The 25,964-nt window shown below is 43.4% G+C and overlaps 3 protein-coding genes across 4 annotated transcripts; all 3 read left to right on the forward strand.

The window, feature by feature from the left end:
- Window positions 1-267: 267 nt before the first annotated feature.
- Window positions 268-2,891, forward strand: LOC127343091 (AAA-ATPase At3g50940). Its single transcript, XM_051369172.2, has 2 exons — window positions 268-1,458; window positions 2,134-2,891. The coding sequence occupies exons 1-2, from the start codon at window positions 475-477 to the stop codon at window positions 2,698-2,700; spliced, it is 1,551 nt and encodes a 516-aa protein (XP_051225132.1). The 5' UTR covers window positions 268-474; the 3' UTR covers window positions 2,701-2,891.
- Window positions 2,892-11,309: 8,418 nt separating this feature from the next.
- LOC127343093 (probable isoprenylcysteine alpha-carbonyl methylesterase ICMEL2) lies at window positions 11,310-22,147 on the forward strand. Of its 2 annotated transcripts, XM_051369175.2 has the most exons (13): window positions 11,311-11,620; window positions 12,296-12,372; window positions 12,583-12,652; window positions 12,739-12,819; window positions 12,906-12,980; window positions 13,088-13,189; window positions 13,609-13,746; window positions 14,520-14,585; window positions 14,689-14,829; window positions 15,595-15,685; window positions 16,832-16,993; window positions 20,726-21,078; window positions 21,772-22,147. In XM_051369175.2, exons 1-11 carry the CDS (start codon window positions 11,385-11,387, stop codon window positions 16,988-16,990), a joined length of 1,236 nt encoding a protein of 411 aa, XP_051225135.1. In that variant the 5' UTR covers window positions 11,311-11,384; the 3' UTR covers window positions 16,991-16,993; window positions 20,726-21,078; window positions 21,772-22,147. The 2 variants fall into 2 exon arrangements, with proteins under 2 accessions (XP_071684391.1, XP_051225135.1); XM_071828290.1 differs by lacking the exons at window positions 16,832-16,993; window positions 20,726-21,078; window positions 21,772-22,147 and having other exon boundaries at window positions 11,310-11,620; window positions 14,689-14,892.
- A 309-nt stretch (window positions 22,148-22,456) lies between these two features.
- On the forward strand, window positions 22,457-23,878 carry LOC139837617 (protein ALP1-like). The gene has a single exon (XM_071826976.1). It carries the CDS (start codon window positions 22,625-22,627, stop codon window positions 23,876-23,878), a length of 1,254 nt encoding a protein of 417 aa, XP_071683077.1. The 5' UTR covers window positions 22,457-22,624.
- The last annotated feature ends 2,086 nt before the right edge of the window (window positions 23,879-25,964 follow it).

The raw sequence follows: 25,964 nt of genomic DNA on the forward strand, positions 1-25,964 counted from the left end.
GAGCCAGGGTCGCTGCCAGGCGGGCCCGTAGGACAAGCGAGCGGACGCTCGGCGCGACCACGCAGCATCTGAGGGGACGCAAACTGCCGCATTTTTTCCCGCGTTTGCGTCTCCGCGAACGACCCAAACACTATACGTCGCCTAGCTGGAACAAGGTGCATGCGCATTTTCTGTCCACGCCCCGTTTGCGTCGCCCGTTCGATGGCCTGAACTCAGAAAGCTAAGGAGTCAAGACGCACTAAAATCTCCTTTTGGAAGCAAAGTTTGATCCAAACTACTGCAAAGAAATACAATTGCATACACTGATCACACCGAATGACGAACCGCCAATTGCCATTGGAACCGACCTTGCATTTCTTATCACTCCGATCAAGAACCGCCCTCAGTAGTCAGTACTAGTACATGATTAAAAGATCGAAGTGTTAAGCGACCCAATCCCCTTCCACAGAGCTACACCGTCAGTCGGAGCCGCCCATGGCCATGGCATCTCCAAACAACAAAGCGCTGGAGCGGTACAAGAGCGCCGTGACGGTGGCCACCTCCGTGGTGGGCGCGGCCATGCTGCTGCGCCGGCTGATAGCCGACATCCTCCCAGGCACGGCCCTGGGCGGGCTGCTCCTCCTGCCGCCCGCCTCCGCCCGTCGCCACGTGGTGCTCATCGAGGAGTTCGACGGCGCCCTGTACAACCGGGTCTTCCTGGCGGCCAGGGCGTACGTCTCGACGCTCCTCGCCGCGGCGCCGTCCGTGCCGCTGATGAAGGCCAGCCTGCCGCGCGGGGCCGGCGCGGAGCACGTCCTGCTGGCCATGCGCCCCGGCACGTCGGTCGTGGACGCGTTCGGCGGGGCGGATCTCACGTGGCGCCTGAGCAGGAAGCACGACGGCAGCAGGCGGCGGGCCGCGGCGGAGGACGCGCGCGAGGTGTTCAAGCTCAGCTTCGAGGCGCGGCACAAGGACATGGTGCTCGGCTCCTACCTGCCGGCCGTCATGGCCCGCGCGGAGGCCATGTCCCAGGAGCAGAGGCAGACCAAGCTGTACAGCAACGAGTGGGGCAAGTGGCGGACCGTGAGGCTCCGCAACGCGTCGACGCTCGCGACGGTGGCCATGGACGGCGCGCTGCGGGAGGCCGTGGTGGAAGACCTGGACAGGTTCTTGACACGGAAGGAGTACTACCGGCAGACGGGGAGGGCGTGGAAGAGGGGGTATCTGATCCACGGGCCGCCGGGCACCGGCAAGTCCAGTCTGGTCGCCGCCATCTCCAACCACCTCCATTTCGACGTGTATGACCTCGACGTCGGCGGCGTCAGGTCCAACACCGAGCTGAGGAAGCTGCTGATCCGGATGAAGAACAGGTCCATACTGTTGGTCGAGGATGTCGATTGCGCCATTACCACGGCGCCGCGGAGGGACGCGAACAGAGAAGGCCCCGATGCGAGCAGCCCGGCGTCCAAGAATCACAAGGTTAGTCGTCAGTACTTGTTCTAAACTGTGCTATTCCAATTCATGTCGCGAGTTGCATACTTGCATTGGACGAGGAATAGATTGATATAATACATCCATCACTGAAGCAAAATTAAGCATTTATCGACAATTCGACATTCAAAGGACCAGGTACCGCCATGAGCGATTTTTAAGTAGCAGTACATGCCTTTTTTTTGGATTGCTTCTCGGAGAAGGTAAAGATTTTCACGAACACGAAGGTATAAGACACTGTATAAAAACAGAGGAACGCTCTGAAGCGAAGCTTTCCAAAATCTAGTGAGGCGCACATGTCATCATGCAGTACAGATCAGAACACTGCAAAATCACTTTATCTTTGCTTTAGTCCTAACTACTTAACATTTTAAACAGAGCTTTGGGTCACTGTCTCGCAGCCTCACTGAACACTAAAAACGACAGAGCAGCACTGCATTGCTTCAACTAGAAGCAAGTCACTTCTGACTAGGCAGCTCCAAATTCGCAGTACTGTACGTCTGTACTATTACTGTTGTTTCTCCAACCATAGCAGTTGGCCACATCATTTCCTGTGGTTCCTGCATATTGTAAAACCTGCACGGTTCCCTTTTTCTTATTTGATTGTCATCAGTTGTCACTTACCAACCTGCACGTTGCCTTGCCATGTGCCGCGCGATGCAGGTCACTCTGTCGGGGCTGCTCAACATGGTGGACGGCCTCTGGTCCAGCAGCGGCCAGGAGCGCATCCTCATATTCACCACGAACCACAAGGACCGGCTGGACCCGGCGCTGCTCCGGCCCGGCCGGATGGACATGCACGTCCACATGGGCTACTGCTGCTTCGTCGCCTTCAGGGAGCTCGCGGCCAACTACCACGGCGTCCACGACCACCCGCTCTTCGCCGAGATCGAGGCGCTGCTGCGGGAGGTGGAGGTTGCGCCGGCGGAGGTCGCCGAGAAGCTGCTCGCGATCGACGACGCCGATGCCGCTGTCGAGATGGCCGTCAAGCTGCTGAGAGACAGGAAGGCGGGGACCGGGGAAGATGCCGGGTACATCAAGCAGAAGCTGCACGTAGGGCCTAGGCGCCCGCGTCGGCAGCCGGCGCCGGCGCCTCGCCGTGGCGTCGTGGGTTCTGCAAGACGAGTGGTGCTCGACGAGGAAGTTGGTGGTTCCTCGCGACGAGGGGGCCGTGGATCAGGGACAGCGCGCCGTGGCCGAGGTGGAGTGCGCGGACGTGGACGGCGGTAAACAAACGTACTACTGTACCAAACGCCAGCTGCCGTGACAATCAGCACATGCCACTACATACGGATGGATCTTTTGTAAATCTTGTGCACACTAAGGTAGCATTACAATGTGCGATTTGCTAATTCTCGATTAGTCGAGATTTACCTTAGCCCTCGGTCGATGGAGGGGTAGTTCTCCCGACTGTTTTATCATGTCTTTTTTTTAGCAACATCCGTCCCTTCTATTAAATCACCAAAAGACAGGGGATACAAACGTCCTCAGGCGGATCACCGAGCCAAAGATATCTCCCTACCGGAGTCCGGAGAGCCTAGAATCGAGCAAGCTAAAAACAACGCACGTGTGCCAGACCATGGAGATGTTGCCATTTGTGACGCTTGTTGTTGTACGAGGATCTCTATGATCTTGAGGTCGGCGATGAATCACGACTATCATCAATGTTCCGGTGTAACGGTAACCGCTTTCAGTCTATGGTGGTACGTCACCGAAACACTCTCCATTACACCATTACTTTTAGATAGATCTAGACGCGGAGTACGGTTGTTAGAAAAAATATTGTTTTCTGGTGCGTACCCCAACACTTTTGCCATCCATCGAAAGCCCTACCTCGAAGTCTTGACCTAAAAATGCCTATATAACGGTCCTCCGACTCATCTTGGAGACGGAGGCGGAGGAGATCGAAAACAAGAAACAGAGAGCCAGAAGGCTGCTGTGGGAAGGAGTTCGGAGGGTGGAACCACTGCCGGAATCGTCTCAGTAGGCTCCACCTCCTCAGGGGTGTTCATCCTCAACATCTACAACAACACCCCAACATCTCCCTACTGTAATCTCTTGGAAACCATGTTGTGTGATGCAATCTATTGATTTCCCATGATCTATTGTATCGCTAGCTATGTCTATGTTTGAGTAGTGATTTGTTTATGACAATTGTGAAATAGTTCATTGTTTGCTGCATACAAGTATATGTTATCTTCTATGATGATCTTATGTACTAATATATGAGTGCACACGTATGTTGAGGGAATACATAAGGTTGTCACCGCTGCATGTTGATAGGAGGAGGGATGCGCGGAGATGATAGAAACCGTGTCTCAAGTCTTAAATATGTATGTTGTATATGGGGATCTTTAAACTTATATCGGTGGTTGGCATTTTTGTCTTAATAACTCTCTTGTTTGCACGGAAACGGCCTTGGAATCAATCACTAAAAGTGTAATTACACATGTATATAGCTGCACCTATCTATGCACATGTAAAAGAACATGAGGAGCGAACAAAATTTTGGGAGGTGTGCCCACCCTCGGTATTTTTCCTGCATCCACCCCTGAAGTTATCACAACCCATGGGAACTGACGAACATAGTTTTAGTCTAAACTTATTCTTTTTTCTCAAAACTTATTTCCAAAAATATGCACATGTCCAGGATCTCCTGATCCACGACTATACATTAGACAACCACCATACAACTCTTTTTAAAAAACTAAAAAAATATGTTTGGAAAATAAATCAAGTGGAAGTGTGTTTTAATGTTTAGTTATGACGCGGTAGTGTGGCAATAGATGTAGCAGCCTTTATATACTGCTAGACTTTCGCCATCATATGCCATGTTGTTGTACAGAATGTGCCTTTTGGCTCATTACCCATCATGGTTGTAGTTAGTGGAATGCTCGGCTGTAGAGATTGAGATCATTGACAATGGTATATGAGGTAGGAAATTATAGGTCATCAAAAAATATTAACAGAATGATATAAATTTGAATGACTAGCAAACTTTAAATGATTACTAGGAAGTGTTCGGGGAAAAAACACAAGCATTCTACGGATAAGATACTCCTACAAAAGAGGGGGATAAATACTTATCACTAATATCGACAAATTAAGATCTACTCCCTCCGTTTAAATAAATGAGCCGTATAAATTTAGTCAAAATTCAACAACGTCTAAGTTATACCAATATTTTAGACAAAAAGATGAAAATATATGACACGAAACCAATATCAATAGAATCAACATAAAAGAATTTTCAGGATGTATTGATTTAATATTGTAAATGTTGATGTCTTCTTATCTATAGTTGGTCAAACTTAGTAAGCTTTGACTTCTAATTAAATCTATAGTCTTCTTATCTATTTTAGAATGGAGTTAGTAAACATCTAGCGTTCTTGCAGACATAGGTGACAACAATGCTTTTAAATATTGAAGGAGTGTGGCTAATCATTATTAGTACAACCATCTATTTTGTGATTTCTCATTATGTATGTAAACTTGATTTAAGAGATCAATTTTCTAGCTTGTAGAATATTTTAAAAGAATGTGAAACTACTATAATAAATGAGTAAATTTACTGTAGGTCTTAGAATGTCAAAGGTTTGTAACGATGATTCTCTAAAATAACAACAATTGAAACAGATTGATTTTTTCTATTGAGTGAACAAAACTATGTAAGTGCACTCAAAATTTGAATTTGACGTTCCTCTATAATAACAACAATAACAACGGCTGCTCCGTCTCTCCCAGATTAGATGTCACAGATATCTCAACATTTGCAACTATCTAATCTCAACAGTCCACACTAAAACGTATCTTGATACATGCATATTTTGATAAATCTACGAATAATTCGAGATAGATGGAGCATTAATAATGCCGATGTAATAAACTGAGTCAATGTGACACATCATACTGTTAGGATGATCTCCAACGTGATCGAACCCAATGGATCGAGCACGACCCTTTGATCTCGTCCGCGCTCTGATCGGGGGCGCCCAACCGCATCTCTGGTTGGTGGGCCCCTGTCGCCTGTGCTATATATAGAGTGGTGGGGGCGGTGGAACAGATCACGAGGTTGACTAGAGTGCCACTCGCCCCACCGAACACACCTACCGATCTAGGTCTGCACAGCGACGGGAAGCACCACCACCACCTCGCCCACCGATCCGCTGTCGCCACCATCTCCATGTCGACATCTTCCGGTACCTCTGCAAGGGTGAAGGTGACCCTCGATATCTCTCCCTCTCACAGTACATGAACACTTTTCTTTACAGATATAGTACTACCGATGTTGATCTGCTTCTAGTTAATCTTAGAGATTTAACATTGGTATCAGAGCATAGTTGTAGATCTAAATCGGTAGAAAAATTACAACAACATATCGTTTCGAGATCCCGACAGAAATGAAAACCCTAGATCGATGCCAAAGAAAAGTATCACCGGCTGCTGCTGCTTTTGGCCGTGGCGCCGGCAAAGCAGACCGCGCCGCCACTGAGCCGCCTCGGGCTCCTGCTGGTTGAGCTCGTGGCGCCGGCAAAGAAAAAGCGGCACCACCTCTGTGCCGCTTGACGGCGGTGCGCCCACACTCGGGTGCACGCACACGCCGGCAAGAGGGGCAAGGGGGTGCCGCTGCTGCTCCTTCTCACCGCGCCGCTGGTTCTCAGCCACCGTGGTGGACTCGAGGATCTCGGGTAGGCAGGAGGAAAAAGAAAGAAAGAAGGTGGTGGGAGCACGGCCGAGCAGCCACCGTGGTGGACTCGCCGTCGCCGGCGGCGCGCCGGCAGCGGCGCTCGGTTTTTCCTCCGCCGCCGCCCTCGTGCAAGAGAAACAGAGATGGGGCGGCGGGCGGCGAGGCGGACGCGCTCGCGCCGCCGGCCGTCACCGGCCGCTGCAAAGGAGCGGGGCGCGCGAGCGTGGTCTCACTCCCGCCGCCACAGAGCAAAGACAGAGGTTACGGGGGGGGGGGGGGGGGGGAATGTTTTAGGTTTAGGGTTTTTTTGGGGGTTGGCCGGTTCAGCCAGCTTTTATACCGCGCGAAAGTGAAGGGCGACCGTCGGATCTCATCCGATGGCCAGCAGTAAGCCGGCAAGCTAAGTCGGGCTGGGGGCCGTTGGCAGGCCACTGGCGGGCCATGGGCCGCAGTCAGCAGGCCGTAAAGTGGCGCGTCCGAGCGGCGCGTAAGGAGAAACTGCCCTCGTGGGCTGTGGGCCGCGGGAGCAGTTGGACTGCGCACAGAGTTTAACACATACTCCAGTTGGGCTGTGGGCCGCGGGAGTACATGTAGCCGTTCGGTCATTGGTAAGATGAAGCTGTGTAAGTAAATGGAGTATCATATGGTACATGTAGCACCTGGTGGGTGGACGGTTGGCAACATAAAAAAACGGTGCCCGTTGGGTCGTTCCAGCACTTCAGCAATAAAAAATGGCAGCTTGATACGGATTTGCCAGCGTAGGATGATAGGAATCAGTAAGACAGTAATCCAGGAGAGGCCTGGTGGCAAATTCTAGCACGTTGGCCGCCCGTCCCCTGGAAGGCTGGAACGTCCTGGTTTATCGACCGGCACGACAGCAGCTGGCCAGCCAGCCGCGTTGCGAGACTTGCGATGTTCACCTGGAATGTAACGCGTGGCGCGGCGACACGTAATCATGGGCCCTACCGAGGCGGGCGAGAACATGCAAACAAAGCAGCAGCCTGCTCTATGCAAAGATTCCCCTGCCTAACTGCATGGGTTCGCAGTAGAAACATAAATTTTCTAACTAAACGTAAAATCTAGTAAAGATTTATCCATGTAGTAATCCAATCACGGAAATGATATAGTGGCGTATCCTCGTAGACCCGATAATAGTTAACATTTTGTTAGAACATGGTTCATGTCACGTGTATTAATGCTTCTGCTTAATATAGTTATAGCATGACACAAATTTAATTATAAATATTTGATATATAATAAATATCTATTATTATTTCTCTCTAGAGAACTATCTCCAACACTAGCACCACATTTATAACTTCTCTAATCTAAATGATCTTTGCTGAACTTTTTAACCATTTGCAGCAGATATTCAAACTTTTATGGTCTTTTTTGGTCACACCATGTTAAGTGGAGTAACTAGTTGGTTTGACAAGTTTTCGTCAAATCCAGTTATTTAAAATGGAGAGATCTAGCTGTTTTCGGACCTAGATTTTCCGAAGGGTTTGGTATCATTGAGTCCGCACATATTGGATAGCGTGACCTAACTGAAATTGCCAAACGATCGAACGTGCCGTAACTGCTTTTGGTCCATCCTAAGATAATAAATCGCTTAGACTACCCACAATGGGAGTATCAGAGCAATTCCAATAGTGTAGCCAGCTGCTGGCTATAACCCAAGTGCCATATCATCTATAGCCAACTTGGAGCCAACATATACAATAGTGAGCTATACAAATGTAGTACTTAATCAATGTGTGGCCCACCTTTCAATCTCACAAAGTGCCTAGGAGCACGTGCTAGAGCTGGCTCTTGCATAAGAGCCCACTCTCCTTCTCTCTCCTCCTCTCTCTCCTCCAACTAAGCAATAATATACTATTTTAATCCTTATAGCCAGCTGACTAGGACTTATTGTACTTGCTCTCATAGGTAGTATCATGCATTTCATGCATGCAAAATGCTGATGTGGCAGTGCAATTAAGGATGAGAGAGAGGGTACTAGTATCATAGGTAGTAGTATATGATACCATGCATTGTGGAGATAGTAACATGTAGTAGTATCATACGCATGATACTTCTATATGATACTATGCATTGTGACTAGTCTTATGTCTAGTGCTCAAATAAGCCGACCAAAATGGTGTTACCCAAGGAGCCATAGAAGTTTTTGTTTGCTAGAGCTACAAATAGTTAAAAGTTTGACAAATGATCATTTTTTTTTTTTTGAGAAACACAGTACAAACGCAGGCGCTCACATACACGCGCATACACTCACCCCTATGAACGCACACACGCACACCCTACCCCTATGAGCACCTCCGGAAGACTGAGCCGGCGGATTGGATCTTGAAATTGACGAAGTCACCACAGGCGCCTCGCTGTCGACGGGAACGTCGCCTCCCACTGAATGAATATTCCGCCTTTATGAGACACACAGATGTCAAATCTGGGATTTGAACTCTGGTGGGCTGGGGGTACAACCACCCTCCTAACCACCCAACCTCAGGTTGGTTCTCACAAATGATCATTTAGATCAAAGAAGTCCACAATTATATGCAGCTTCGGCACCTGTCCTACCAGCTAGTACTCCACAACCAATAATAGCCCATACAAATTGTTGCATAATCGCCCCATTGTGTACACGCTTTCGTGATTGCTGCCGTTGCGTTTATTTATTTATTTTTGAATGGGAGAGGATCCGAGACGTGATTTCCTTGTGCTGGTGAAACGCCGGCTCCAGCCTTGCGTGTTTATCATCACTTAAGCTGTCGTGTCAACGCAATCCTTTTTCTGTGAAAGGATATCCTCCGTGACCGTAAAGCGCGATGAATGTCTCGTGTGATTTATGAGTATAGATAATACTAATTTCATAATATTGGACAGGGTCATCTCACCAAGCGTGTGTAGTTGTAGTCCCTCCCTCTGTTTACAATTACTTTGCGTTTTAAGTTTAGGTTTATTTAAAATTAAATTTTACAAAGTTTGACAAATATTTAGAAAAAAATCAACATCTATAATATAAAATCTATAATATTAGAGTCATCATAAATTATAGTTTAATGGTATATGTATTTTGTATTATGGTTGATGATTTTTTTTATACCTTTAGTCAAATCTAACAAAGTTCGATTTTAACTAAACTTAGAACGCTAACTAAATAAATACATAGGGGATATCCAACTTTACCTTGAATGATCCGATGCCCTCACGAGACGAAGTGAAAATCCTCGAAAGACTTCAGTGCCTCACCATTCCCAATTCCCAATCTCGCACAAGCCGCGCCACCCATAAGGGGACGATGGTGACACAAGGAAGCAACCAAATGAGATTTTGGCCAAAAAAAGATCCTTGGCTATACTACCTTTGGGTCCTTGACATGCGGGGTGTACAGTGCCTCCCTCGTCACCACATCCTGATCTAGGAGATTTTATAATTTGCATATTTTATTAAAATTTTAGTAATTTGCCACACATTACTTGGCTATTATTTGCACACATTAGACCAGTTCCTTCATAATTTGCCATACATCTCCCTTTACATATATATTCATTTTTTAGCTCCAAAATATGTTGTGAAATACACTACTTAGTACCCCAGTTGGTTGGACCAAACCAGGTCTGATCGATCGATGATGAACTCGCTCACTCTCCTTATGCAATGGAGGAGAAACAGAGGAGCGGCACACGCCCGTCAGGCACCATTAGTGATGCAAGCGGTCCATCATTTTGGTACCCTTAAGTTAAAGGATACCCTAATGATGGACCACTTGCATTCTATAGCCACTACATACGGATTAGGCACAAATTGTGTTTTTCCAATATTCCCTTTGTTATCAGGTTTTGTCCTTTTTGCTGCCCCCATTATAACCAACGGATAGTACTTGAAAATGAAGAAACCCCTAACCATCTTATGAGCAAACAAATATGCAATCTTACTTTGTTTAGCAAGCCACGAGGGCATATGCCATTCCAGCTGCTTTAACTTCAGATATGCAAGCTGGTGTATCCTTAGAGCATCTCCAGTCGCGTCCCGCAAATTACGTTTGGGGGACAGTGGACAAGAAATGGAGAAAAACGCGTTCCAGTTGCGTCACCCAAAGCTAAATAGCGCCTTATTTTATGTCCGGCGTCCCCGGTAGAGACCCTGTACATAGAGTATCTACCGGGGACGCTGAACATAAAAATAGCGTCCGGACGCATGCATGCAGCCCATAGTTCCCACATGTCATTCTCTTTTTTCACACTTTCTCACCTACTTTTCCCACATGGGATGGTCCCTTCTATTAAAATGCATGCATCTGAACCCTGTTTGAGGGACGCATCTAGGAAGGATCTTTTTTATACATATTTTTAGTCTCTTTTTGTCCGACGCGATCCTCAACGTGCCCCAAATCATTTGTGCCGAATATTTTTTGAGGGATGCTCTTATGTTGGCTCTTCAAATGAACACACTCCAGCCTGATTTTGAATGCTACTGTACTCCATAAATGCAGCGTGCAAGACAACCATCATAGAACTCTTAATTGTAGTTACTAGTCATATCCATGTTTCGTCCCGTAGTATTCAAACAGTTCTTGTAGTGCAGTAACTAATTGTTCATGAACCTGTCTCTCCTCTGCTGCAGAAGCGAGTTTTGCTTCAATGTTTCGCCCTCCTCCCCTCTTCAAAATTTGGTTCCTTGTGGATGATGAGGATTTCTTGGTACCTAGACTAACTTCTCTCTTCACTTTTAGGCCAGCCTTGTTCGGTTATTCCCGTGCACACGAAGATTAACGTTGAATGAAATGGATTGACGAGGATTTTGGCTTACAAGAGATTTAATCCCTTCCGATACCTTTTAATCCACCTCAACCCTGGTGAACCGAAAGAGCTCTTGGTAGTTTAGAGAAAGAGGGGAAGGACACCGAATCACACCTCGATCGATATTTGGTTGATTGATCCGACCACATGGTTCGATCCAGCCAGGCATTATTTGCCACAGGGTATAAGTAATGTATTTCACAACATATTTTTAAATTAAAAAAACAAATATATTTTAAAAAAGAGAAATAAATAAATTACAGTATAATTAATCCGATAAATAATTAAGATGTAGTAATGTGTGACAAGTTATAAAATCTCCTGCCCGCCTGCTCCTCCTATTTAGGCACGGCCCGGGCGACGCCCCAACTCCTCCCTCCTCGCTCCATTCACCTTCTCCTACCGTACCTAGGCGAACCTTCCCCGCAATGCTGCCTCTTCACACCGGGGACGACGCGCGCGAGGCGGCCGCGCTCCTCGAGGGGAGCGACCCCGCCGGCCGCCGCCGCCGCTCCTCGCCGGTGCTGTCCGCGTCCCCGAGCCCCCCGGGCTGGGATGGTGGCCTCAGGAGGCAGTCGTCCTTCTTCCGCCAGGACGTCGCCCACGCCGCATCCGAGACGTACCTCGTCACGCGCCTCACCTTCAGCCTACTCCGGTACCTCGGGTAAATTCCTTGTTACTACTACCTCTCGCCCCGTCTCCCTGAGAATTGATGATGATACAATTGCGTGCGATGGACTCTAATTGTGTTCCCGGGACCACACGACTTTTGTGTTTTACCGACTTTGTTGTTGCGTACCACATCACGTTTGTCCAGCAAAAAATGAAATTAACACCCGATTCTTATGTTTCGTGCAAACTGCGATGTCGATCTTGTGTGGCTTTATTTATAAAGGGGAGCCAAAGCCTGTTTCGAGGATCTTCATTTAAGCGATAATTTACCAAAAAATAAATCGTGTAATTGAGAGAATTAAGAAAAGAGGGTAATTATGATGCAGGATTCTGCCTTGTGAACTTTGCTGGCTTCGAAAACCATGTTTGACATGTTCACTAGAACAATACAGCTATTACTGGCTGGAACAAGTTAAGATCGTTCACTTATGTCTGGTATATAAGTTATACAGCTTTTACTATTGAAAATTGCAGGGGGTATCTTAAGGCATTGTAATAAGTTGGGCACAGCGAAGCCATGCAAATTCTCACTTATTGTAGTTCAAAATTTCACTTCTCTTCCTGCGTTTAAGATTCATTGACAATTTTCTATCTTTTTATCAGAATGTATGGAACTACTCTTGGCAGCTCAATTTCCATATATGTTCTAATTCTTTTTTACTTCCAGGTTAGGTTACCACTGGATGAAGCAGCTTCTTGCCCTCGTGGTCTATTCTATATTAATTATGCCAGGTTTTTGGCAAGGTAAATTGCAGATAACCCGTTACCATTTCAGGGGCTTGTGCTACCAGTTTTTAGTATGCATATAAAAGAGCATGCAGGTGGATATTCTTTGTTATTTCTGATATTCATGTGGCCTTCTCAAATGGACCCTTGCATGGTTGGCTCATTTCATTAGAATACAGCATCATCAATATCATATAGCATTCTGAAAGCAGTCTTTCCTTGTTGCAGTTGCGTACTACTATTTCTATTCAAGTCAGGTTCGTAGAAGTATTGTTTATGGAGAACAACCAAGAAACAGGTAACATCAACCAACCCCCCACCCCAACCTCCCAAAAGACATTATTCCTTTGTTTGTTTGGATTTAACGACAGCTGTAATGTACAGGTTGGATTTGTATATACCTGAAGATAGTAGCAGACCCTGTCCTGTGATGGCCTTTGTAACTGGCGGGGCCTGGATTATTGGGTGAGTGCAAATAGTTTTGCAACTAAGTGTGGCATTAATCCTTTGTGGTAGTTTCCTTTGTTGACGAGCTTGCTCGAAATTTTCAGTTACAAGGCCTGGGGTGCCCTTCTTGGCAGGCGGTTGGCGGAGAGAGGAATCATAGTTGCTTGCATTGATTACAGGTGCTGCTGTTTTTCATTAAATTCACTTGATTTAATGTTGTTGCTAATATGAGTTAGTTGTTTCACTTTTTATTTGCTTGACACAGTAGGCATGCATTTTTTTGCAGAAACTTTCCGCAAGGAACAATAAGCGACATGGTTAGTGATGCTTCTGAGGGGATTTCATTTGTGTGTAACAACATTGCTAGTTATGGAGGTGATCCTAATCAGTAAGATACCCATTCTCATTTTCTCAAAGATTACTATTGAAGGGTCATACATATCTGGTTTTTTTTCCTTAACTTAAGTTTACATGACAATTCATGGCATTTGCTTAAAAAGATGTGAGATTTAGTTAACCAGTGACTGTCAACGAGATAGCAAAAAACAATTGATGAATCACCCAAAAAAGTTGACCTCTTCTGATATGTGTGTCACTGTACACTTTTAGAACTTTACTTAAACCCCATTTAAAAACAAAATTCCATATACTTGTGCATTATGCTGATGGCATATATTTATAATACTGTTTATTATCCTTACTTACTGACTTACTATTTGATAATATAACTTCCACCTGAGTTATATGTATGACAATTCAATTATCATAACTTTATTTATCCTATTTGGATATATGATAAACCTGTAGGGTCTACTTGATGGGTCAGTCAGCAGGAGCACATATTGCAGCATGTGCCCTTATGAAGCAGGCAGTAAAAGAGTCTAGCGGGCAGCCCATTTCTTGGAGTGTTACACAAATCAAAGCATACTTTGGTTTATCTGGAGGGTGAGATCTTCTGTTGCTTGCTGATTAACTTTGATGACATGACTATTTTGACAACCACTGAAACTGAAGAAAGTAAGATACACTTTTTAGGGGTTTTCCAATTCTCCTTAACACCCATAACCAAAGGTCAGATATCACATTGTTTACGGAATATTGAGTGATTGTTCTGGAAGATATCATCTCATCCATATTTGGTCAGATACTGGGTAAATATTAGCTTGCTTTCTGTATATTCAAAAAGTAATTGTGGGGATCAGTTTTTCTTGTGTTCTGGATTTGAACGTGTCTACGACAACTACTCTTAAAATAGGAGACCAAAACCAACCTTAGACATTGTACTTCATCCAGATGTCTCATGTTTGTCACCAAGAATGGATAAGCCAGAGATGCTTCACATAACTTATGGATTATCTCATGTTGTTTGGTCCACAATTTTTGGATGATGCCACTACCAACTGCCTGAACTGTTTCAACTAGTTCCAGTTTGACATCCACAATCATTAGCGTGATGTATGATGCATTATACACATTATGATTTATTATCTCAACCTTCTGCAACCTGATTGTAGTTAACTATCAGTGCAACAAAGTTGCTTCTAATCTACAAAAGGGATATCATGATGCATCATAATATCACATTGAGTACGGCCATTTTGTACTTCAGTTTTCTATACATTGTGATATTTCTTTTCTGATCGGACTATAAATAAACCTTGGCCTCCAATATTTTGTGTTTTCCTTTCTGAGGACGTATACTTGGCATGGTTTTGCAGATACAACCTCCATAATTTGGTTGACCATTTCCATCAGCGTGGTTTGTATCGTTCAATATTTCTCAGGTAGTGATATGACTATGCGCTGGTCCATTTATTTAATAATAAAGTGATATAAACACCAAGGACAATTTTGAATTACTCTCATTTTTTTGAATTACTGTTTCAGCATAATGAACGGGGAGGAATCTTTGTCGTCTTATTCTCCTGAAATTGTCGCCAAGGAGTCAAGTCATCAGACCATAGCTCTACTACCTCCTATTTTCCTTATGCATGGAGCAGCTGATTATTCAATACCATCATCTTCCAGGTTTGTCCATATGCCTTCTGAAGATGTTTATTTAAGACAATGAAGGACAAACCTGATGTTGTGGTAAAATGAACTCTTTTTACTGTCTGTGTCCCTTTGGTCTTTAATTTTGTAAGACAAACTTTCCTTAGCTTGTTAATTAAGGCAATGTCTGCTCATGATCTAAGTTATGGAACTTCGATGAACAGAAAAGACCGACAGAAAATATTCTTGTTCGATTTCATAAACAATAAGCAAACTGGGGTAGGGTAACACTCTTTTGCAGTTACAGTGTCAAAAAAATTTAACTTAAATTTCCTCACATTTCCTTCTCCAGTATTAGGCTTTTAGCAAATCTTTTAGCAGGTAATTCTTCCATATGAAATATCCTAAAATCTAAACTATACGTAAATACTGGAAAGTTGAATGATATCATTCACAGTTTCTGTTAAGTACAACACCTGAGCTTTTCATACAACACACCTCTTTATACTCCGGAGGATAGTATATTTGTCTAAATACTGGTATGTTGGGGGATTCACTGACTAAAACACCAACTTATGTTGGAATATTCAGCATTAAATGCCAACTATTTCACCTGTAACAATGAGACTATGGTTTGAGAATCTTTTTGACTTCGTACTCATCTATATTTTGCTGCTTCCAGTGCAAGGTTGATCTGTAATTTGTTGGATGGATTAATATTTTGTTGATTTCTCCCTTGTTAAACCAACATAATGTTTCCCAATTTGATGATACAAGTTATTCTGCTTCTTTCATGTGCAGTCAAACTTTTGTAGATGTCCTTCACCAAGCTGGTGCTCAGGCCAAGTTATTATTGTACGAAGGGAAAACACATACAGATATATTTGTACAGGTGACAAATGTGGATTCTGACAATGAATGAGTTTTTCATGTCATAGTGTATCATAGTAGCTATATCTGTATAATCCAATTTAATATGCATCCTAACTTATCTACTCAAACAAAAAGTACTTCCTTCGCAATTAGTCTTACTCTTTATTTTATTAGTACAACTTGGTGGATTTCTGGAAAGAGTACCTCCTCAGCGTTTCAAATATCTTAGGTCGTTGTATGAAAAAATCCTCACGGGTATTGACAATGAGGTTATGCATGTCCTTCTTGAGATCAGACTAGATTATGGCGACACTGAATCTTATCACCGATCATGTAGTAATGCTGGATTGTTTTACTTGGGGAGGAGGTAGTAGTTACTATGTCATTCATTTATGGCTGATGACTGTATCTGATGTTCCATAGTCCATACATAGAGCTATTGGTTTCTGAACAGTTCGTAACGGAAATCTGAAGGCGAGTTTCTTTCCTGCCCTGGGACTGTCAAAATATTTAAGGGGAACTAGTATTAGCTGATCTCTACGGATAAGGTTCAAGAAACCTTGCACCAAATGTAGACTTGTATCAGTTACATTATCATAATTCATGATCTCTACTCTTAGCTACTAAGAGCCAGATCTTATCACGTCTAGAAACTCACTTTTGTTAGTATTTGCATAACTAGCCCTCTGGTGGTAACTGCAGAACTTCTGTATAACTTATTAAGTCGCGGGATTAAAACATCTAGCCTAATTATGAGCTCTGAAGTCGTTTGGAAGCCAGGTTTTCATTTCATTTGTAGCATTTTGAAATGAATACATGTATTCATTTCATTTACATTGTAATTCTAGAAATGGACACTTGTTTGGTTGCCACAGGAATTGTAAATGACAACAGAATTCAATATTGAATTTGTACATGGCTTCCATAGAGAAACGCAAATGACATGTCTCAGCTCGGAATCGTGTTTACCCATGGCATCATTTTGCTGGATTTTCTAAATGAAATGACGGTCCAATTCTGTGGCAACCAAACAGTCCACCTATGGAATTCCAAAATGAATTCCAGGATTCCAGGCCCAAATGATGGATACCAAACGACTTCTTATAGTTGTTGACTTGTTACTCTTGAGTTTTATTCGAACTTGTTTATTTAAATCTTTTCACAGGATCCTCTTAGAGGTGGAAATGATCCTTTGGTTGAAGATGTCCTGTCTCGTATTCAAGCTGATGATGTAACCTGTGGAATTATAGCTTCGGCGCCTACTCCAAGGCGCCTGGTTTTTGAGTGGCAATTGAAATTGGCCCGTTGGATTAGTCCCTTCTAATAGGTATTTGTTATTTCCGGCTTTCTGCTTTAAAAATATTTTGACTTATTCTTTTGCCCTGCTAGATTTAATTTTGCATAGTAATGTAATAATCTGCTATTTTTTTTCCGAAATGGGGCCTTAAATATGAAGCTAGTGCTTTGTATCTTTGAACAGTTATCAGGGTTAAAAATAAACTTTCATAAAAGTGAACTTTTCTGTTTTGGGCGGGCAAAACAGATGGAGAATGACTACAAAACTCTTTTTGGTTGTGACATAGGGTCACTTCCTTTAAGATATCTGGGGATTCCAATCCATTTCAGAAAATTGAGAAACGGTGAATGGAAACCGGTGGAGGATAGGTTTGAGAAAAAGTTAAGTAGTTGGATTGGTAAAATGTTGTCCTATGGAGACAGATTAGTATTAATCAATTCGGTTTTAACTAGTCTCCCGATGTTTATGCTCTCGTTCCTTGAGATCCCAAAAGGTGTTCGGAAGAGGCTAGATTTTTTCAGGTCACGGTTTTTTTGGCAAAGCGATGGTCATAAGAAAAAATATAGGTTGACTAAATGGAATATTATTTGTAGACCGAAAGACCAGGGGGGTTTGGGAATAGAAGTTCTAGATATAAAGAATAAATGTTTGCTAAGTAAGTGGCTTTACAAACTTCTGAATGAGGAAGGAATTTGGCAAGAGTTGCTCACTAAGAAATACCTACACTCGAAAACTTTGTCACAGGTTTCGGAAAAACCAACTGATTCTCCTTTTTGGAAAGGTCTAATGAAAGTGAAAGAGGAATTTTTAACTAGAGGTTCTTTTGTGGTTGGCAATGGGATGAACACCAGGTTCTGGGAGGATATTTGGTTAGGGGACAAATCTCTCGCGGAAGAGTACCCATCTCTATACAATATTGTAAATCACAAGAATGTCACGGTTGAAAATGTGCTTGCAGCAAGTCCACTTAATATTAGTTTCCGTCGGACCTTAAACGGTAACAAATGGGAGAGATGGACACATCTCCTACATAGACTTATCTTGGTTCAGCTAAATGATAATGAAGATAGGTTTACATGGAATTTAACAGAGTCTGGAGTCTTCTCAGTAAAGTCAATGTATAATGATCTTTTATCCATGTCATGCTCCATAAATAAAATGGTGTCATCGGCATATTGAAGAATAGACAGGCCCCCTTCAACTAAATGAGGAATGAGACCTGCTACTTGACCATCTTCCTTTGCTCTTGCAATCAAGATTGCCAGCATATCCGCAACGATATTAAATAAAATGGGCGACAATGGGTCACCCTGTCGTAGACCTTTTTGAGTTTGAAAATAGTGTCCTATGTCATTATTTACCCGGATGCCAACGCTACCTTTTCGAGTAAAGTCTTCAATCCAATTACACCACGTAGGATCAAATCCTTTCATACGCAACGCTTGTTGCAAAAAGGACCAATTTATCTTATCATACGCCTTTTCAAAATCTATTTTAAATAACACGCCATCCAAATTCTTCCTATGAAGTTCATGAATGGTTTCATGCAAAATAACCACGCCTTCAAGAATATGTCTTCCTGGCATGAACGCGGTTTGGGTCGGTTGAACTACATTTTCAGCAATTTTGGAAACCCGATTAGTCCCGACTTTGGTGAACACTTTGAAGCTCACATTTAATAAACAAATGGGACGGTATTGTTCTATTTGAATAGCATTTTCTTTCTTGGGTAGCAGGATTATGGTCCCATAGTTCAAATGAAATAGAGGTAACTCACCTCTGTGGAAACATTCAAACATAGCCATTAGATCATCTTTCAAAACATCCCAACATATTTGATAAAATTCAGCCGGGAAACCGTCAGGCCCGGGTGACTTGTTTTTCTCCATTTGGAAAACAGCCTCTTTAACTTCTTCCTCCGTAAACACAGCAATTAGGATTTCATTTTCCTGACCCGAAATTTGATTAATGTCATTATTTATATCCTCAATCATTGTACAAGAGCCCTGTGGTGGCGGACCAAATAGGCTCTTATAGTAATCTGATATATAGTTCTTTAGATTTTCCTGTCCAGTGATAGTTCCTTCTTGTTGCTCTAATTGAAAAATTTTCTTTCTATGATGTTTACCATTTGCAATTAAGTGAAAATATTTTGTATTATCCCCACCTTCTTGGATATGTTTAACTTTAGCTCTCTGGAGCCATTTTGACTCTTCTTCTCGACGTAACTTTGCTAGATCATCTCTTGCCTTTCGCAAGATATCCCTCTCATTCTCTTCTAGCGGACTGGTTTCAGCTTTACAATCAAGGGTTTCTATGATATGTGATAGTCTATCTCTCTCAGTTTTGTATTCACCACTTAAATTTCGAGCCCATCCTCGAAGAAACTGTCTAAGATGTCTAATCCTATTTTGCCATATTTCCATAGGATTATTGCCCTTTGATATAGATGTCCATTCACGCCTCACTAAATCTACAAAGCCCTCCTTTTTAAACCAGGCCAGTTCAAATGAGAAACTTGACTTATTTCCACTAAAGGCTTGTTCTCCAGTGTCTGCTATGATTCTCATTAATCTATAAGGTCTAAATTGTGCTTAATTGTTCTAATATTGAATATTCTGATGAGTTCACTCACTTTATGTGGTAAGAGTAATTATTTCTGATCAACATTGATGTTGACTAAACTCTTTGGTATTCCATCTACAAAAAAGAGTTGAAAATATCAACTTTGATGGTGTGCTGGACTTGTTTGAGTTTGGATAGTTGACACCATGGCTTGTTGGGTCTTTTAGAATGGAAGTGAGCAAATTATATGTTTCCTGTATCCACAAGAACAATTTTAGTTCATTCTTCTGTTTGCCACTCTGGATTTTCCAAACTGATATGGAAGGGATCCCGATCTTCACTAATTTGAAAGGATAACTAGCCTAGCAAATTCGAGAATGAAACCCAATAACACATGCCAACTTGAGTTTGGGCAGTTAAAACCATGGCTCGGTAGGTCCTGTAGGACTGAAGTGAGTAAATTTCGTGTTCTCCTGTATGGACTACGGCATTATTATTAGTTTATTCTTCTGCCTCCAATTATGTCCTTTCCTAATTGATACGGAGGGGATCCTGATCTTTACGAACTGAAAGGATAACTAGCGAAGCAAACTCGAGAACGAAAGCCAAGAAACACAAGCAACACAAGAGCCTTGGGGAACTGGACTCAATCAACGAAATCTCTCAATTGAAAGTGAATTCCCTCACCAGGTCCTTTGATCCAACCAAATCCAAGAGCAACGATTGAGCAAAGAAAAGAGTTATTTTCCTTAGAGGAGGTCTTGGTTTTGGAGTTGCACGCACATGGCCCTCTGAACACTAAACATCATATCTGGTGAGACTTAAAAGACAGTGGGTCAACTTTAAGCTGCATGAAATATTCTAATCGGTGTTAAACACAAAGCTCAAAATCATAGAAGTTGTTTTAGCTAGATATTTCTGTTAGTTTTTTTAATGCATCATGCTATTTTATGAAGTGCCCAGATTTTGTCTGTTTCTAAGTTAGTGTTGTGCTCTGCAAAATTTTCCTCGAGTGTGATCGGCCATACACACACCGTTGACACCATCAGCGTTTAAGGTGTTTGGTTGTGACGCTGTAACAGTTTTGTTTTACCGAATTTTCTGTTCGTTTGATGATTGTGGTTTTGTGTGATCCTATGATTTTTTTGCCATGTACTATTATTATTGATGACACAATAAGTTCGCTTTCTTTTTCAGGCGACAGCATGCAGACGATGAATTCCTTAGGATTTCAGGCGAATTTTGCATCATATATTTGCCAATTGAACCCGAACAAAAGTACATAAATTGGGAAAGGGCACTGAAACATCAGGCAGGATAAGATGAAGCGGATGGTCGCGGCCATCTCCAACCACCTGTGTTTCGATGTGTATGACCTCGACGTCGGTGGCGTCAGGTCCAACACCGAGCTGGGGAAACTTCTGGTCCAGATGAAGAACATGTCCATATTGTTGGTCGAGGATGTCGATTGCGCCCTTACCAGGGAGCCGTGGAGGGACACGGATGGAGAAGGCCCTGATGGGAGCAGCCCAGCTTCCAAGAATCACAAGGTTAGTTAGTAGTTGTACTAAACCATTAATCCAACTCATGTCGCGAGTTGCATACTTGCATAGGACGAGGAATAGATTAATATACGCCCATCACCGAAGCAAATTTAAGGATTAATCGACGTTCAAAGGAACAGGCACACCCGTGAGCACGGCTTTACTAAATTACTAGGCAGTAGGTACAAGCCTCTGATCTTAGCACTGTCTTTTTATTGGATTGCTTGTCGGAGAAGGTAAAGATTTTCATGCACATGAAGGTAAAGTTATGTCTGAAGAGGACAGTCACGATAAGACACTTCACAAAAAAAGGAACACTTTGAAGCTAAGCTTTTCAAATTCTGGCGAGGCGCTCATGCAGTGCGGTCTTACGGATCAGCATGCAGCTTACAGATCAGAACACTGCAAAATCACTTTATACAACTCTTTGCTTTAGTCCTTTAGAACTTTATTTAAACGGAGCTTTGGGTCACAGCCTCACTTAACACAGGCCAGCACTGCATTGCTTCAGCTACCAGCGAATCACTCCTCGCTAAGCAACTCCAAATTCGTAATGCTGATGTTGTTTGTGGAACCTGCACGATTTCCCGTGGTTCCTGAATTTTGTAAAACCTGCACGATTTCCTTTCTTATTTGATCTAAGGCTAGCTTGTCATCAGTTATCACTTACCAACCTGAATTCTATATACCGTGATGCAGGTCACTCTGTCCGGGCTGCTCAACATGGTGGACGGCCTCTGGTCCAGCAGCGGGCACGAGCGCATCCTCAACTTCACCACGAACCACAAGGACCGGCTGGACCTGGCGCAGCTCCGGCCACCGGCCGGATGGACTTGCACGTCTACATGGGCTATTGCGAATGGAGTATTATGCATGAGTGTGACGATAAATGCAGCAGCCTTTGTTGTCTCAAAAAAAAAATGCAGCAGCCTTTGTTGTAGTAAACTATATTCATATAATATACCTTTTGTATTATAGTTTTTGATATATTATATTGTTGGTTAAACTTGACAAAAATAAATAAATAAAGAGACCAGTCAGGACTAGCCCTGGTGGCTTATTTTTATAGAAGAAACCTACTCGGGTGAGATACTAGAAATTTCATCCTGACAGGACTATCCCTGGTCACCAGGGATGCACCACCTGTGACCTTAGGCTGGTGCCAACGCGGGAGAGAGGCGGGGCGATAGCGCCCGGCGCGGGGCGGGAGGCGGGCGGGAGGCGGGCGGGAGGCGGGCGGGAGGCGGGCGGGACGAGAGGGAGGGGCGACGGCGGGGGCACCGGGCGGTATCGCACGCTCCCGCCCGGCTACCGCCCGCGTTGGGGGCGAGAGCGAGGCGGGAGCGAGGCGGGAGGCGGGCGGCAGCGATGGCGGGGTGGGGCGAGAGGGAAGGGCTGAGGTGGCGCGTTGTGATTGGTTGTTGGGGTAGCCGTTGCTGGTTCAAAAAAATCCGAAAAAACCCCAAAAATTCATCCCAACCCCCTATAAATACCCCCATATGTTTTCAGTCATTCCACACCTCCACTCTCCATTTCCACTCCACTCAACGCCATGTCTTCGTCCAGCAGCAGTTCGAGCGACGGAGTGGAGGGTGATTTCATCGCTGCATTCCAGGCGGAGTATGAGGAGGAGATGCTCAACGAGGAGGTGGTGCCAAGACGTCGACGCCGCCGAGAGTTCATCAGGCGTGATCGTCTGGGTGCCCACGATCGGCTCTTCGAGGACTACTTCGCCGACGACTGCAACTATCCTCCGAGCTACTTTCGGCGAAGGTATCGGATGAGACGATCCCTCTTCCTGCGCATTGTGGCTAGATTGGGTGAATACTCTCCGTATTTCACCCAAAGAAATGATGCTCTCAACCGTGCTGGTTTTTCTCCCCTGCAAAAGTGTACTGCGGCTTTGCGTCTGTTAGCTTATGGAGCCGCTGCAGATACAATAGATGAGTGGCTTAAGTTAGCTAGACAAACTTCATCAGATTGTCTAGATAGATTCTGTGAAGGCATCATTGAGTGTTACGGGGAGACGTTTTGCCGTCACCCAACTGTGGAGGATACTCAGCGGCTGTTAGCGAAAGCCGAGGAGCGTGGCTTTCCGGGCATGTTAGGGAGCATCGATTGCATGCATTGGCAGTGGAGGAACTGCCCAGTGGCTTATGCTGGTCAATTCACAAGGGGAGACATCAAACACCCTACCATAATCTTAGAAGCCGTGGCGTCGTATGATCGTTGGATCTGGCATGCCTTTTTTGGAGTGGCCGGGTCCAACAACAACCTCAATGTACTCAACCAGTCGCCGTTGTTCACTGATGTGCTTAGGGGAGAAGCACCCGTAGTGAACTTCACGGTGAATGGACATGAGTACAACTATGGTTACTACCTTGCCGACGGCATCTACCCCTCCTGGCCGGTGTTCATGAAAGGTGTTACTCTTCCACAAAGTGAAAAGCAGCGAGTGTTCACTTCTGCTCAATCAGCGCATCGCAAAGATGTCGAGTGTGCCTTTGGAGTGTTGAAGGCTAGGTTCAATATTCTAGCAGTTCCGGGACGCTCCTACCCGAGGTGTACTCTTGGATTGATCATGCGTGCATGTGTCATTCTGCACAACATGATCATCGACGATGAGCGTGGACAAAATTTGGACAACATCTATGAGACAGTTGCTTCAAATGTCGGCCCTGCAATACACCACCATGCACCACCAAGCCTAGCAGCCAGGATTCAGATGGACACCGAAATGAGGGAGTCACCGATGTATACACAGCTCCAGCATGATTTGATGGAGCATGTGTGGGCTAATTCCTAGATTATGTAATTTTTTCAGATTCTTATGTAATCTTTTCAGATTTTTATGTAATTTTTTTTATGATGTAATCGGTAACAATTTTAGTTCAATAAAATAATTTCCTTGCATTATTTATATTGTTGTAATCTGAAAATGAAATGCTGATGTCGAGGAGAGAGAAAAGCTGACGTGGAGGAAAGAGAAGTAAAGCTGGCACTATAGCCTGTGCATTGGCACCGTGGGGTGAGAGTGGGGTGAGAGTGAGGAAAAAAGCTGACGTAGCGGGTAAGAGTGAGGCTATGCATTGGCACCAGCCTTACCACTTGGCCTCTTCCTAGTAGTTCTCAAACTTAACAAAATTTGACTTCGACTAACCTAGAATGCAAAGTAAATAAAAACAGCGGGAGTAGTAGAAAGTTGTAGGTTACATTTAATATATCATGTCAAGACAGAGCGATATAAATTTATATGACTACAAAACTGAATGATTACTAGAAAGTATTTAAGACAAAATCACGACCTTTTTAAGTGGAGGATTACTTCTTATCACTAATATCGACCGATCAAGATCCAAGCTTTCCGTTTCAATGAATAAGGTGATTTAGTCAAGACATCTTCATACACGATACCAAATTAATATCAATGGGTTCACATAAAATATTTTTTCATATAATATATTAATTTAACATTGCAGATGTTGATGCTTTCTTCTCCATAGTTATTTTTAGATTTTTCAAGCATAGTTAGCTTCGACTTCTGATTAAATTTATACGACTTATTCATTGGAATGGAGTAGTATACATCTAGCGATCTTGTAGACATATGTGATAACACTGCACTTACATATCGAAGGCGTGTGGCTAATCATTCTTCGTACAATCCTCCATTTTGTGATTTCTCATTATGAATGCAAATTGTATTTAAAAAGACCATTTTTTCTACCTTGCAGAATATTTTAAAATGTGAAATTACTACAAAATACTAATAAATTTTCTACAGTATTGGAATGCCAAAGGTTGGTAATGAGATTCTCCAAAATGACAACAATTCTCAAACACATTTTTTTTTAATATTTAGCGAACAAAACTGAATCGGTGCACTCAAAATCTGAATTTGACATCTAAACAAAATTATAATAACAACAACTACTCTCTTTGTCTTGAATTCGATGTCATAGATTTATCTAAATTTAGATTTATAAATACACGTTAAAACGTGTCTACATACATGAGTATCTAAGCATGTCTACGGCATCTTTTGCTAGAGACAGGGTGTAGGTGTAATAAACCGAGTCAATGTGGTACGTATATATAGCCGTTGGGCCGTTGGTAGCTGGCCTAGCTAAAGGTGAAGCTGTGTAAATAAATGGAGTCGATCACTATCTTGGGCTACATTAAACATAAGGCCAACAGGCCCAGCTTTATATTAATAAAGCAAGCATAATTCGACAACAAAGTTTGACCACGGGCTCTCTGAGCCCACCCACATCAACAACACAGTACTAAACAAGTTCTAAAACACGATCAAGTACCCACATCGGCTATAGGCCAAACACCCAAGATGAAACACACACACACGCAGACACCAGATCAGCTGGTTCCTCTTGCCCTCGTCCGGAGTCTTGCCACCTCCAGCATTGTAACATCCCAAGAATTTCAAAACAAAACAAATGAATTTCCCTAGTTCCAAATTTTGGAACCAACAAAAACTTTTATTAAAATAAGATTGATACATATAGATCTTGTTTAAATCTTGTGCTCTGCCATGATGAGTGTTATTATGCTTATGTGCTAAATCCTAAAACCCTAAAGTGATCAAGTGAAGATCACCAACCCCATAAAATAAAAGAGAAAGAAATCAAATAAGAAAAACCTTAAACCCTAATCTTCTCCAAAAATCATTTGGATCTATTTTGAGAAACCCAAAATAAAATAAAAGACATATAGGGGCATATAGCCCTAATAGGTAAATCTTGAACCCTACCTTTTTAATTATGCTAAATGGTGGTGAACCATTGTGAACCACACTAAACCCTAAACCTCACCCCTCTTCTCACCACCCTAGTTAAAATAGAATAAAAGGAAATTAAATAAGAAAAAGGCATATG

Source organism: Lolium perenne, chromosome 3 (assembly GCF_019359855.2).
Source record: "Lolium perenne isolate Kyuss_39 chromosome 3, Kyuss_2.0, whole genome shotgun sequence".
NCBI lineage: Eukaryota > Viridiplantae > Streptophyta > Magnoliopsida > Poales > Poaceae > Lolium > Lolium perenne.